General features: G+C 47.7%; 1 protein-coding gene across 1 annotated transcript in view; it reads right to left on the bottom strand.

The window, feature by feature from the left end:
• Positions 1–295: 295 nt before the first annotated feature.
• The window catches only part of HEPACAM2 (HEPACAM family member 2), a 194,002-nt gene continuing 178,627 nt past the window's right edge, over positions 296–15,670 (bottom strand). Inside the window, exon 10 of the mRNA XM_075315658.1 lies at positions 296–951. Within this exon, the coding sequence (XP_075171773.1) occupies positions 948–951 (4 nt within the window). The 3' untranslated portion in view covers positions 296–947. The remainder of the gene's footprint in view (positions 952–15,670) is intronic.

The following is a 15,670-nucleotide window of genomic DNA, read 5'->3' as shown; positions in this document are numbered from 1 at the left end:
AGTGTACCGGGATATACTTTCAGCCCAGATTCAGCCAAATGCCGCAAAGTTGATCGGACGGCGCTTCATAGTACAGATGGACAATGACCCCAAGCATACAGCCAAAGCTACCCAGGAGTTCATGAGTGCAAAAAAATGGAACATTCTGCAATGGCCAAGTCAATCACCAGATCTTAACCCAATTGAGCATGCATTTCACTTGCTCAAATCCAGACTTAAGACGGAAAGACCCACAAACAAGCAAGACCTGAAGGCTGCGGCTGTAAAGGCCTGGCAAAGCATTAAGAAGGAGGAAACCCAGCGTTTGGTGATGTCCATGGGTTCCAGACTTAAGGCAGTGATTGCCTCCAAAGGATTCGCAACAAAACATTGAAAATAAAAATATTTTGCTTGGGTTTGGTTTATTTGTCCAATTACTTTTGACCTCCTAAAATGTGGAGTGTTTGTAAAGAAATGTGACAATTCCTACAATTTCTATCAGATATTTTTGTTCAAACCTTCAAATTAAACGTTACAATCTGCACTTGAATTCTGTTGTAGAGGTTTCATTTCAAATCCAATGTGGTGGCATGCAGAGCCCAACTCGCGAAAACTGTGTCACTGTCCAAAGATTTCTGGACCTAACTGTATGTAAGCTGCTTCCTTCCTTATTTTAGATATATTGGAATGATAGACATGGTGATGAACGCAGAGCTTCTCTTCCACTGAGGCATTAGAAACAAAAACCAGAACAGTATATTCCACACACAGATCGACCAAAGCCACGAAGAATCAGGCTGAGCACAATAAGAATTGTCCTGAAGAAATGATGGGGAGTCCTGAAAGGCAAACACCCCTGTGTCAGCTACTGGCAGGGAGCGAGGTACTCAGCGCACGTAGTCGCTTCACAGACTCAGCGTACAACATTGATTCCCCGGATTCCATATTCGTGTGCATGAATACGTTCTTCATCTGGAAAAGGAAAATATATATAAAAGTAGTTAACATCAAGGTAGTAACACCAAAATCTTAAAGAATGACCCATTATTACATGTAGACCTATGTGGGCCATTATTATGTATGGAGGGCTATGTGGGGCCATTATTCTGTATGGAGGGCTATGTGGGGCCCATTATTCTGTATGGAGGGCTATGTGGGGCCATTATTCTGTATGGAGGGCTATGTGGGGCCCATTATTCTGTATGGAGGGCTATGTGGAGCCCATTATTCTGTATGGAGGGCTATGTGGGGCCATTATTCTGTATGGAGGACTATGTGGGGCCCATTATTCTGTATGGAGGGCTATGTGGAGCCCATTATTCTGTATGGAGGGCTATGTGGGGCCCATTATTCTGTATGGAGGGCTATGTGGGGCCCATTATTCTGTATGGAGGACTATGTGGAGCCCATTATTCTGTATGGAGGGCTATGTGGGGCCCATTCTGTATGAAGGGCTATGTGGGGCCCATTATTCTGTATGGAGGGCTATGTGGGGACCATTATTCTGTATGGAGGGCTATGTGGGGCCATTATTCTGTATGGAGGGCTATGTGGGGCCCATTATTCTGTATGGAGGGCTATGTGGGGCCCATTATTCTGTATGGAGGACTATGTGGAGCCATTATTCTGTATGGAGGGCTATGTGGGGCCCATTATTCTGTATGGAGAGCTATGTGGGGCCATTATTCTGTATGGAGGGCTATGTGGGGCCCATTATTCTGTATGGAGGGCTATGTGGGGTCCATTATTCTGTATGGAGGGCTATGTGGAGCCCATTATTCTGTATGGAGGGCTATGTGGGGCCCATTATTCTGTATGGAGGGCTATGTGGGGCCCATTATTCTGTATGGAGGGCTATGTGGGGCACATTATTCTGTATGGAGGGCTATGTGGGGCACATTATTCTGTATGGAGGGCTATGTGGGGTCCATTATTCTGTATGGAGGGCTATGTGGAGCCATTATTCTGTATGGAGGACTATGTGGAGCCATTATTCTGTATGGAGGGCTATGTGGGGCCCATTATTCTGTATGGGGGGCTATGTGGGGCCCATTATTCTGTATGGAGGGCTATGTGGGGCTCATTATTCTGTATGGAGGGCTATGTGGGGCCATTATTCTGTATGGAGGGCTATGTGGGGCCCATTATTCTGTATGGAGGGCTATGTGGAGCCATTATTCTGTATGGAGGACTATGTGGAGCCATTATTCTGTATGGAGGGCTATGTGGGGCACATTATTCTGTATGGAGGGCTATGTGGGCCATTATTCTGTATGGAGGGCTATGTGGGGCCATTATTCTGTATGGAGGGCTATGTGGAGCCCATTATTCTGTATGGAGGGCTATGTGGGGCCCATTATTCTGTATGGAGGACTATGTGGGGTCCATTATTCTGTATGGGGGGCTATGTGGGGCTCATTATTCTGTATGAAGGGCTATGTGGGCACATTATTCTGTATGGAGGGCTATGTGGAGCCCATTATTCTGTATGGAGGGCTATGTGGGGCACATTATTCTGTATGGAGGGCTATGTGGGGCCATTATTCTGTATGGAGGGCTATGTGGGGCCCATTATTCTGTATGGAGGGCTATGTGGGGCACATTATTCTGTATGGAGGACTATGTGGAGCCATTATTCTGTATGGAGGACTATGTGGAGCCATTATTCTGTATGGAGGGCTATGTGGGGCACATTATTCTGTATGGAGGGCTATGTGGGCCATTATTCTGTATGGAGGGCTATGTGGGGCCATTATTCTGTATGGAGGGCTATGTGGAGCCCATTATTCTGTATGGAGGGCTATGTGGGGCCCATTATTCTGTATGGAGGACTATGTGGGGTCCATTATTCTGTATGGAGGGCTATGTGGGGCTCATTATTCTGTATGAAGGGCTATGTGGGCACATTATTCTGTATGGAGGGCTATGTGGAGCCCATTATTCTGTATGGAGGGCTATGTGGGGGCCATTATTCTGTATGGAGGGCTATGTGGGGTCCATTATTCTGTATGGAGGGCTATGTGGGGCTCATTATTCTGTATGAAGGGCTATGTGGGCACATTATTCTGTATGGAGGGCTATGTGGAGCCATTATTCTGTATGGAGGGCTATGTGGGGCCCATTATTCTGTATGGAGGGCTATGTGGGGCACATTATTCTGTATGGAGGGCTATGTGGGGCCCATTATTCTGTATGGAGGGCTATGTGGGGCCCATTATTCTGTATGGAGGGCTATGTGGAGCCCATTATTCTGTATGGAGGGCTATGTGGGGCCCATTATTCTGTATGGAGGGCTATGTGGGGCCCATTATTCTGTATGGAGGGCTATGTGGAGCCCATTATTCTGTATGGAGGGCTATGTGGGGCCCATTATTCTGTATGGAGGGCTATGTGGGGCCCATTATTCTGTATGGAGGGCTATGTGGGGCCCATTATTCTGTATGGAGGGTTATGTGGGGCCCATTATTCTGTATGGAGGGTTATGTGGGGCCCATTATTCTGTATGGAGGGCTATGTGGAGCCCATTATTCTGTATGGAGGGGTATGTGGGGCCCATTATTCTGTATGGAGGGCTATGTGGGGCCCATTATTCTGTATGGAGGGCTATGTGGGGCCCATTAATCTGTATGGAGGGCTATGTGGGGCCCATTATTCTGTATGGAGGGCTATGTGGGGCCATTATTCTGTATGGAGGGCTATGTGGGGCCATTATTCTGTATGGAGGGCTATGTGGGGTCCATTATTCTGTATGGAGGGCTATGTGGGGCCCATTAATCTGTATGGAGGGCTATGTGGGGCCCATTATTCTGTATGGAGGGCTATGTGGGGCCCATTAATCTGTATGGAGGGCTATGTGGGGCCCATTATTCTGTATGGAGGGCTATGTGAGGCCCATTATTCTGTATGGAGGGCTATGTGGGGCCATTATTCTGTATGGAGGGCTATGTGGTGCCCATTATTCTGTATGGAGGGCTATGTGGGGCCCATTATTCTGTATGGAAGGCTATGTGGGGCCCATTATTCTGTATGGAGGGCTATGTGTGGCATATTATTCTGTATGGAGGGCTATGTGGGGCCCATTATTCTGTATGGAGGACTATGTGGGGCCCATTATTCTGTATGGAGGGCTATGTGGGGCACATTATTCTGTATGGAGGGCTATGTGTGGCATATTATTCTGTATGGAGGGCTATGTGGGGCCCATTATTCTGTATGGAGGGCTATGTGGGGCCCATTATTCTGTATGGAGGACTATGTGGAGCACATTATTCTGTATGGAGGACTATGTGGAGCACATTATTCTGTATGGAGGGCTATGTGGGGCCCATTATTCTGTATGGAGGGCTATGTGGGGCCCATTATTCTGTATGGAGGGCTATGTGGGGCCCATTATTCTGTATGGAGGGCTATGTGGGGCCCATTATTCTGTATGGAGGGCTATGTGGGGCCCATTATTCTGTATGGAGGACTATGTGGAGCACATTATTCTGTATGGAGGGCTATGTGGGGCACATTATTCTGTATGGAGGGCTATGTGGGGCCCATTATTCTGTATGGAGGGCTATGTGGAGCACATTATTCTGTATGGAGGACTATGTGGGGCACATTATTCTGTATGGAGGGCTATGTGGGGCCCATTATTCTGTATAGAGGGCTATGTGGGGCACATTATTCTGTATGGAGGGCTATGTGGGGCACATTATTCTGTATAGAGGGCTATGTGGGGCACATTATTCTGTATGGAGGGCTATGTGGGGCACATTATTCTGTATGGAGGGCTATGTGTGGCATATTATTCTGTATGGAGGGCTATGTGGGGCCCATTATTCTGTATGGAGGGCTATGTGGGGCACATTATTCTGTATGGAGGGCTATGTGGGGCACATTATTCTGTATGGAGGGCTATGTGTGGCATATTATTCTGTATGGAGGGCTATGTGGGGCCCATTATTCTGTATGGAGGACTATGTGGGGCCCATTATTCTGTATGGAGGGCTATGTGGGGCCCATTATTCTGTATGGAGGGCTATGTGGGGTCCATTATTCTGTATGGAGGACTATGTGGGGCCAATTATTCTGCATGGAGGGCTATGTGGGGTCCATTATTCTGTATGGAGGGCTATGTGGGGCCCATTATTCAGTATGGAGGGCTATGTGGGGCCCATTATTCTGTATGGAGGGCTATGTGGGGCCCATTATTCTGTATGGAGGGCTATGTGGAGCCCATTATTCTGTATGGAGGGCTATGTGGGGCCCATTATTCTGTATGGAGGGCTATGTGGGGCCCATTATTCTGTATGGAGGGCTATGTGGGGTCCATTATTCTGTATGGAGGGTTATGTGGGGCCCATTATTCTGTATGGAGGGTTATGTGGGGCCCATTATTCTGTATGGAGGGCTATGTGGAGCCCATTATTCTGTATGGAGGGGTATGTGGGGCCCATTATTCTGTATGGAGGGCTATGTGGGGCCCATTATTCTGTATGGAGGGCTATGTGGGGCCCATTAATCTGTATGGAGGGCTATGTGGGGCCCATTATTCTGTATGGAGGGCTATGTGGGGCCATTATTCTGTATGGAGGGCTATGTGGGGCCATTATTCTGTATGGAGGGCTATGTGGGGTCCATTATTCTGTATGGAGGGCTATGTGGGGCCCATTAATCTGTATGGAGGGCTATGTGGGGCCCATTATTCTGTATGGAGGGCTATGTGGGGCCCATTAATCTGTATGGAGGGCTATGTGGGGCCCATTATTCTGTATGGAGGGCTATGTGAGGCCCATTATTCTGTATGGAGGGCTATGTGGGGCCATTATTCTGTATGGAGGGCTATGTGGTGCCCATTATTCTGTATGGAGGGCTATGTGGGGCCCATTATTCTGTATGGAGGGCTATGTGGGGCCCATTATTCTGTATGGAGGGCTATGTGTGGCATATTATTCTGTATGGAGGGCTATGTGGGGCCTATTATTCTGTATGGAGGACTATGTGGGGCCCATTATTCTGTATGGAGGGCTATGTGGGGCACATTATTCTGTATGGAGGGCTATGTGTGGCATATTATTCTGTATGGAGGGCTATGTGGGGCCCATTATTCTGTATGGAGGGCTATGTGGGGCCCATTATTCTGTATGGAGGACTATGTGGAGCACATTATTCTGTATGGAGGACTATGTGGAGCACATTATTCTGTATGGAGGACTATGTGGGGCACATTATTCTGTATGGAGGGCTATGTGGGGCACATTATTCTGTATGGAGGGCTATGTGTGGCATATTATTCTGTATGGAGGGCTATGTGGGGCCCATTATTCTGTATGGAGGGCTATGTGGGGCACATTATTCTGTATGGAGGGCTATGTGGGGCACATTATTCTGTATGGAGGGCTATGTGGGGCCCATTATTCTGTATGGAGGAATATGTGGGGCCCATTATTCTGTATGGAGGGCTATGTGGGGCACATTATTCTGTATGGAGGGCTATGTGGGGCCCATTATTCTGTATGGAGGGCTATGTGTGGCATATTATTCTGTATGGAGGGCTATGTGGGGCCCATTATTCTGTATGGAGGACTATGTGGGGCCCATTATTCTGTATGGAGGGCTATGTGGGGCCCATTATTCTGTATGGAGGGCTATGTGGGGTCCATTATTCTGTATGGAGGACTATGTGGGGCCCATTATTCTGTATGGAGGGCTATGTGGGGTCCATTATTCTGTATGGAGGGCTATGTGGGGCCCATTATTCAGTATGGAGGGCTATGTGGGGCCCATTATTCTGTATGGAGGGCTATGTGGGGCCCATTATTCTGTATGGAGGGCTATGTGGAGCCCATTATTCTGTATGGAGGGCTATGTGGGGCCCATTATTCTGTATGGAGGGCTATGTGGGGCCCATTATTCTGTATGGAGGGCTATGTGGGGTCCATTATTCTGTATGGAGGGTTATGTGGGGCCCATTATTCTGTATGGAGGGTTATGTGGGGCCCATTATTCTGTATGGAGGGCTATGTGGAGCCCATTATTCTGTATGGAGGGCTATGTGGGCACATTATTCTGTATGGAGGGCTATGTGGGGCCATTATTCTGTATGGAGGGCTATGTGGGGTCCATTATTCTGTATGGAGGGCTATGTGGGCACATTATTCTGTATGGAGGGCTATGTGGAGCCCATTATTCTGTATGGAGGGCTATGTGGGGGCCATTATTCTGTATGGAGGGCTATGTGGGGTCCATTATTCTGTATGGAGGGCTATGTGGGGCTCATTATTCTGTATGAAGGGCTATGTGGGCACATTATTCTGTATGGAGGGCTATGTGGAGCCATTATTCTGTATGGAGGGCTATGTGGGGCCCATTATTCTGTATGGAGGGCTATGTGGGGCACATTATTCTGTATGGAGGGCTATGTGGGGCCCATTATTCTGTATGGAGGGCTATGTGGGGCCCATTATTCTGTATGGAGGGCTATGTGGAGCCCATTATTCTGTATGGAGGGCTATGTGGGGCCCATTATTCTGTATGGAGGGCTATGTGGGGCCCATTATTCTGTATGGAGGGCTATGTGGGGCCCATTATTCTGTATGGAGGGTTATGTGGGGCCCATTATTCTGTATGGAGGGTTATGTGGGGCCCATTATTCTGTATGGAGGGCTATGTGGAGCCCATTATTCTGTATGGAGGGGTATGTGGGGCCCATTATTCTGTATGGAGGGCTACGTGGGGCCCATTATTCTGTATGGAGGGCTATGTGGGGCCCATTAATCTGTATGGAGGGCTATGTGGGGCCCATTATTCTGTATGGAGGGCTATGTGGGGCCATTATTCTGTATGGAGGGCTATGTGGGGCCATTATTCTGTATGGAGGGCTATGTGGGGTCCATTATTCTGTATGGAGGGCTATGTGGGGCCCATTAATCTGTATGGAGGGCTATGTGGGGCCCATTATTCTGTATGGAGGGCTATGTGGGGCCCATTAATCTGTATGGAGGGCTATGTGGGGCCCATTATTCTGTATGGAGGGCTATGTGAGGCCCATTATTCTGTATGGAGGGCTATGTGGGGCCATTATTCTGTATGGAGGGCTATGTGGTGCCCATTATTCTGTATGGAGGGCTATGTGGGGCCCATTATTCTGTATGGAGGGCTATGTGGGGCCCATTATTCTGTATGGAGGGCTATGTGTGGCATATTATTCTGTATGGAGGGCTATGTGGGGCCCATTATTCTGTATGGAGGACTATGTGGGGCCCATTATTATGTATGGAGGGCTATGTGGGGCACATTATTCTGTATGGAGGGCTATGTGTGGCATATTATTCTGTATGGAGGGCTATGTGGGGCCCATTATTCTGTATGGAGGGCTATGTGGGGCCCATTATTCTGTATGGAGGACTATGTGGAGCACATTATTCTGTATGGAGGACTATGTGGAGCACATTATTCTGTATGGAGGGCTATGTGGGGCCCATTATTCTGTATGGAGGGCTATGTGGGGCCCATTATTCTGTATGGAGGGCTATGTGGGGCCCATTATTCTGTATGGAGGGCTATGTGGGGCCCATTATTCTGTATGGAGGGCTATGTGGGGTCCATTATTCTGTATGGAGGACTATGTGGGGCCATTATTCTGTATAGAGGGCTATGTGGGGCACATTATTCTGTATGGAGGGCTATGTGGGGCTCATTATTCTGTATGAAGGGCTATGTGGGCACATTATTCTGTATGGAGGGCTATGTGGAGCCATTATTCTGTATGGAGGGCTATGTGGGGCCCATTATTCTGTATGGAGGGCTATGTGGGGCCCATTATTCTGTATGGAGGACTATGTGGAGCACATTATTCTGTATGGAGGGCTATGTGGGGCACATTATTCTGTATGGAGGGCTATGTGGGGCCCATTATTCTGTATGGAGGGCTATGTGGAGCACATTATTCTGTATGGAGGACTATGTGGGGCACATTATTCTGTATGGAGGGCTATGTGGGGCACATTATTCTGTATGGAGGGCTATGTGGGGCACATTATTCTGTATGGAGGGCTATGTGGGGCACATTATTCTGTATGGAGGGCTATGTGTGGCATATTATTCTGTATGGAGGGCTATGTGGGGCCCATTATTCTGTATGGAGGGCTATGTGGGGCACATTATTCTGTATGGAGGGCTATGTGGGGCACATTATTCTGTATGGAGGGCTATGTGTGGCATATTATTCTGTATGGAGGGCTATGTGGGGCCCATTATTCTGTATGGAGGACTATGTGGGGCCCATTATTCTGTATGGAGGGCTATGTGGGGCCCATTATTCTGTATGGAGGGCTATGTGGGGTCCATTATTCTGTATGGAGGACTATGTGGGGCCCATTATTCTGCATGGAGGGCTATGTGGGGTCCATTATTCTGTATGGAGGGCTATGTGGGGCCCATTATTCAGTATGGAGGGCTATGTGGGGCCCATTATTCTGTATGGAGGGCTATGTGGGGCCCATTATTCTGTATGGAGGGCTATGTGGGGCCCATTATTCTGTATGGAGGACTATGTGGAGCACATTATTCTGTATGGAGGGCTATGTGGGGCACATTATTCTGTATGGAGGGCTATGTGGGGCCCATTATTCTGTATGGAGGGCTATGTGGAGTACATTATTCTGTATGGAGGACTATGTGGGGCACATTATTCTGTATGGAGGGCTATGTGGGGCACATTATTCTGTATAGAGGGCTATGTGGGGCACATTATTCTGTATGGAGGGCTATGTGGGGCACATTATTCTGTATGGAGGGCTATGTGTGGCATATTATTCTGTATGGAGGGCTATGTGGGGCCCATTATTCTGTATGGAGGGCTATGTGGGGCACATTATTCTGTATGGAGGGCTATGTGGGGCACATTATTCTGTATGGAGGGCTATGTGTGGCATATTATTCTGTATGGAGGGCTATGTGGGGCCCATTATTCTGTATGGAGGACTATGTGGGGCCCATTATTCTGTATGGAGGGCTATGTGGGGCCCATTATTCTGTATGGAGGGCTATGTGGGGTCCATTATTCTGTATGGAGGACTATGTGGGGCCCATTATTCTGCATGGAGGGCTATGTGGGGTCCATTATTCTGTATGGAGGGCTATGTGGGGCCCATTATTCAGTATGGAGGGCTATGTGGGGCCCATTATTCTGTATGGAGGGCTATGTGGGGCCCATTATTCTGTATGGAGGGCTATGTGGAGCCCATTATTCTGTATGGAGGGCTATGTGGGGCCCATTATTCTGTATGGAGGGCTATGTGGGGCCCATTATTCTGTATGGAGGGCTATGTGGGGTCCATTATTCTGTATGGAGGGTTATGTGGGGCCCATTATTCTGTATGGAGGGTTATGTGGGGCCCATTATTCTGTATGGAGGGCTATGTGGAGCCCATTATTCTGTATGGAGGAGTATGTGGGGCCCATTATTCTGTATGGAGGGCTATGTGGGGCCCATTATTCTGTATGGAGGGCTATGTGGGGCCCATTAATCTGTATGGAGGGCTATGTGGGGCCCATTTTTCTGTATGGAGGGCTATGTGGGGCCATTATTCTGTATGGAGGGCTATGTGGGGCCATTATTCTGTATGGAGGGCTATGTGGGGTCCATTATTCTGTATGGAGGGCTATGTGGGGCCCATTAATCTGTATGGAGGGCTATGTGGGGCCCATTATTCTGTATGGAGGGCTATGTGGGGCCCATTAATCTGTATGGAGGGCTATGTGGGGCCCATTATTCTGTATGGAGGGCTATGTGAGGCCCATTATTCTGTATGGAGGGCTATGTGGGGCCATTATTCTGTATGGAGGGCTATGTGGTGCCCATTATTCTGTATGGAGGGCTATGTGGGGCCCATTATTCTGTATGGAGGGCTATGTGGGGCCCATTATTCTGTATGGAGGGCTATGTGTGGCATATTATTCTGTATGGAGGGCTATGTGGGGCCCATTATTCTGTATGGAGGACTATGTGGGGCCCATTATTCTGTATGGAGGGCTATGTGGGGCACATTATTCTGTATGGAGGGCTATGTGTGGCATATTATTCTGTATGGAGGGCTATGTGGGGCCCATTATTCTGTATGGAGGGCTATGTGGGGCCCATTATTCTGTATGGAGGACTATGTGGAGCACATTATTCTGTATGGAGGACTATGTGGAGCACATTATTCTGTATGGAGGACTATGTGGGGCACATTATTCTGTATGGAGGGCTATGTGGGGCACATTATTCTGTATGGAGGGCTATGTGTGGCATATTATTCTGTATGGAGGGCTATGTGGGGCCCATTATTCTGTATGGAGGGCTATGTGGGGCACATTATTCTGTATGGAGGGCTATGTGGGGCACATTATTCTGAATGGAGGGCTATGTGTGGCATATTATTCTGTATGGAGGGCTATGTGGGGCCCATTATTCTGTATGGAGGACTATGTGGGGCCCATTTTTCTGTATGGAGGGCTATGTGGGGCACATTATTCTGTATGGAGGGCTATGTGGGGTCCATTATTCTGTATGGAGGACTATGTGGGGCCCATTATTCTGTATGGAGGGCTATGTGGGGTCCATTATTCTGTATGGAGGGCTATGTGGGGCCCATTATTCAGTATGGAGGACTATATGGGGCCCATTATTCTGTATGGAGGGCTATGTGGGGCCCATTATTCTGTATGGAGGACTATGTGGAGCACATTATTCTGTATGGAGGGCTATGTGGGGCACATTATTCTGTATGGAGGGCTATGTGTGGCATATTATTCTGTATGGAGGGCTATGTGGGGCCCATTATTCTGTATGGAGGGCTATGTGGGGCCCATTATTCTGTATGGAGGACTATGTGGAGCACATTATTCTGTATGGAGGACTATGTGGAGCATATTATTCTGTATGGAGGGCTATGTGGACCACATTATTCTGTATGGAGGACTATGTGGTGCCATTATTCTGTATGGAGGACTATGTGGGGCCCATTATTCTGTATGAAGGGCTATGTGGGGCCCATTATTCTGTATGGAGGGCTATGTGGAGCCCATTATTCTGTATGGAGGACTATGTGGAGCCCATTATTCTGTATGGAGGACTATGTGGGGCCCATTATTCTGTATGGAGGACTATGTGGAGCCCATTATTCTGTATGGAGGGCTATGTGGGGCCTATTATTCTGTATGGAGGGCTATGTGGGGTCCATTATTCTGTATGGAGGGCTATGTGGGGCCCATTATTCTGTATGGAGGGCTATGTGGAGCCCATTATTCTGTATGGAGGGTTATGTGGGGCACATTATTCTGTATGGAGGGCTATGTGGGGTCCATTATTCTGTATGGAGGGCTGTGTGGGGTCCATTATTCTGTATGGAGGGCTATGTGGGGCCCATTATTCTGTATGGAGGGCTATGTGGGGCCCATTATTCTGTATGGAGGGCTATGTGGGGCACATTATTCTGTATGGAGGACTATGTGGGGCACATTATTCTGTATGGAGGACTATGTGGGGTCCATTATTCTGTATGGAGGGCTATGTGGGGTCCATTATTCTGTATGGAGGACTATGTGGGGCACATTATTCTGTATGGAGGGCTATGTGGGGCCATTATTCTGTATGGAGGGCTATGTGGGGCCCATTATTCTGTATGGAGGGCTATGTGGGGTCCATTATTCTGTATGGAGGGCTATGTGAGGCCCATTATTCTGTATGGAGGGCTATGTGGGGCACATTATTCTGTATGGGGGACTATGTGGGGTCCATTATTCTGTATGGAGGACTATGTGGTGCCCATTATTCTGTATGGAGGGCTATGTGGGGTCCATTATTCTGTATGGAGGGCTATGTGGGGCACATTATTCTGTATGGAGGGCTATGTGGGGCCCATTATTCTGTATGGAGGGCTATGTGGGGCACCTTATTCTGTATGGGGGACTATGTGGGGTCCATTATTCTGTATGGAGGACTATGTGGTTCCCATTATTCTGTATGGAGGGCTATGTGGGGTCCATTATTCTGTATGGAGGGCTATGTGAGGCCCATTATTCTGTATGGAGGGCTATGTGGTGCCCATTATTCTCTATGGAGGGCTATGTGGGGCCATTATTCTGTATGGAGGGCTATGTGGAGCCCATTATTCTGTATGGAGGACTATGTGGGGTCCATTATTCTGTATGGAGGGCTATGTGGGGATCATTATTCTGTATAGAGGATTATGTGGGGCCTATTATTCTGTATGGAAGACTATGTGGTGCCCATTATTCTGTATGGAGGACTATGTGGGGCCCATTATTCTGTATGGAGGGCTATGTGGGGCCCATTATTCTGTATGGAGGGTTATGTGGGGCCTATTATTCTGTATGGAGGGCTATGTGGGGCCCATTATTCTGTATGGAGGGTTATGTGAGGCCCATTATTCTGTATGGAGGATTATGTGGGGCCCATTATTCTGCATGGAGGACAATGTGGGGCCCATTATTCTGTATGGAGGGCTATGTGTGGCCCATTATTCTGTATGAAGGGCTATGTGGGGCCCATTATTCTGTATGGAGGACTATGTGGGGCCCATTATTCTGTATGGAGGACTATGTGGGGCCCATTATTCTGTATGGAGGACTATGTAAGGCCCATTATTCTGTATGGAGGACTATGTGGGGCCCATTATTCTGTATGGAGGACTATGTAAGGCCCATTATTCTGTATGGAGGACTATGTGGGGACCATTATACTGTATTAAGGGCTATGTGGGGCCCATTATTCTGTATGGAGGGCTATGTGGGGTCCATTATTCTGTATGGAGGGCTATGTGGGGCCCATTATTCTGTATGGAGGACTACAGTGCCTACAAGTAGTATTCAACCCCCTGCAGATTTAGCAGGTTTACACATTCGGAATAACTTGGCATTGTGACATTTGGACTGTAGATCAGCCTGGAAGTGTGAAATGTACTGCATCAAAAAAGAATGTTATTTCTTTTTTTATTTTTTTTTTTAAATTGTGAAAAGTTTATTCAGAGGGTCATTTATTATTCAACCCCTCAAACCACAAGACTTCTGTTTGGTTCCCCTAAAGTATTAAGAAGTATTTCAGGCACAAAGAACAATGAGCTTCACATGTTTGGATTAATTATCTCTTTTTCCAGCCTTTTCTGACTATTGAAGACCCTCCCCAAACTTGTGAACAGCACTCATACTTGGTCAACATGGGAAAGACAAAGGAGCATTCCAAGGCCACCAGAGACAAGATCGTGGAGGGTCACAAGGCTGGCAAGGGGTACAAAACCCTTTCCAAGGAGTTGGGCCTACCTGTCTCCACTGTTGGGAGCATCATCCGGAAGTGGAAGGCTTATGGAACTACTGTTAGCCTTCCATGGCCTGGACAGCCTTTGAAAGTTTCCACCCGTGCCGAGGCCAGGCTTGTCCGAAGAGTCAAGGCTAACCCAAGGACAACAAGGAAGGAGCTCCGAGAAGATCTCATGGCAGTGGGGACATTGGTTTCAGTCAATACCATAAGTTACGTACTCCACCGCAATGGTCTCCGTTCCAGACGAGCCCGTACGGTACCTTTACTTTCAAAGCGTCATGTCAAGGCTCGTCTACAGTTTGCTCATGATCATTTGGAGGACTCTGAGACAGACTGGTTCAAGGTTCTCTGGTCTAATGAGACCAAGATCGAGATCTTTGGTGCCAACCACACACGTGACGTTTGGAAACTGGATGGCACTGCATACGACCCCAAGAATACCATCCCTACAGTCAAGCATGGTGGTAGCAGCATCATGTTGTGGGGCTGTTTCTCAGCCAAGGGGCCTGGCCATCTGGTCCGCATCCATAGGAAGATGGATAGCACGGCCTACCTGGAGATTTTGGCCAAGAACCTCCGCTCCTCCATCAAGGATCTTAAGATGGGTCGTCATTTCATCTTCCAACAAGACAACGACCCAAAGCACACAGCCAAGAAAACCAAGGCCTGGTTCAAGAGGGAAAAAAATCAAGGTGTTGCAGTGGCCTAGTCAGTCTCCTGACCTTAACCCAATTGAAAACTTGTGGAAGGAGCTCAAGATTAAAGTCCACATGAGACACCCAAAGAACCTAGATAACTTGGAGAAGATCTGCATGGAGGAGTGGGCCAAGATAACTCCAGAGACCTGTGCCGGCCTGATCAGGTCTTATAAAAGACGATTATTAGCTGTAATTGCAAACAAGGGTTATTCCACAAAATATTAAACCTAGGGGTTGAATAATAATTGACCCACACTTTTATGTTTAAAATTTATTAAAATTTAACTGAGCAACATAACTTGTTGGTTTGTAAGATTTATGCATCTGTTAATAAATCCTGCTCTTGTTTGAAGTTTGCAGACTCTAACTTATTTGCATCTTATCAAACCTGCTAAATCTGCAGGGGGTTGAATACTACTTGTAGGCACTGTATGTGGGGCCCATTATTCTGTATGAAGGGCTATGTGGGGCCCATTATTCTGTATGGAGGGCTATGTGGGGCACATTATTCTGTATGGAGGGCTATGTGGGGTCCATTATTCTGTATGGAGGGCTATGTGGACCCCATTATTCTGTATGGAGGCTATGTGGGGCCCATTATTCTGTATGGAGGGCTATGTGGGGCCCATTATTCTGTATGGAGGGCTATGTGGGGCCCATTATTCTGTATGGAGGCTATGTG

This window comes from Anomaloglossus baeobatrachus, chromosome 6 (assembly GCF_048569485.1).
Source record: "Anomaloglossus baeobatrachus isolate aAnoBae1 chromosome 6, aAnoBae1.hap1, whole genome shotgun sequence".
Taxonomy (NCBI): Eukaryota; Metazoa; Chordata; class Amphibia; order Anura; family Aromobatidae; genus Anomaloglossus; species Anomaloglossus baeobatrachus.
This window is presented reverse-complemented; position numbering and strand designations above follow the sequence as displayed.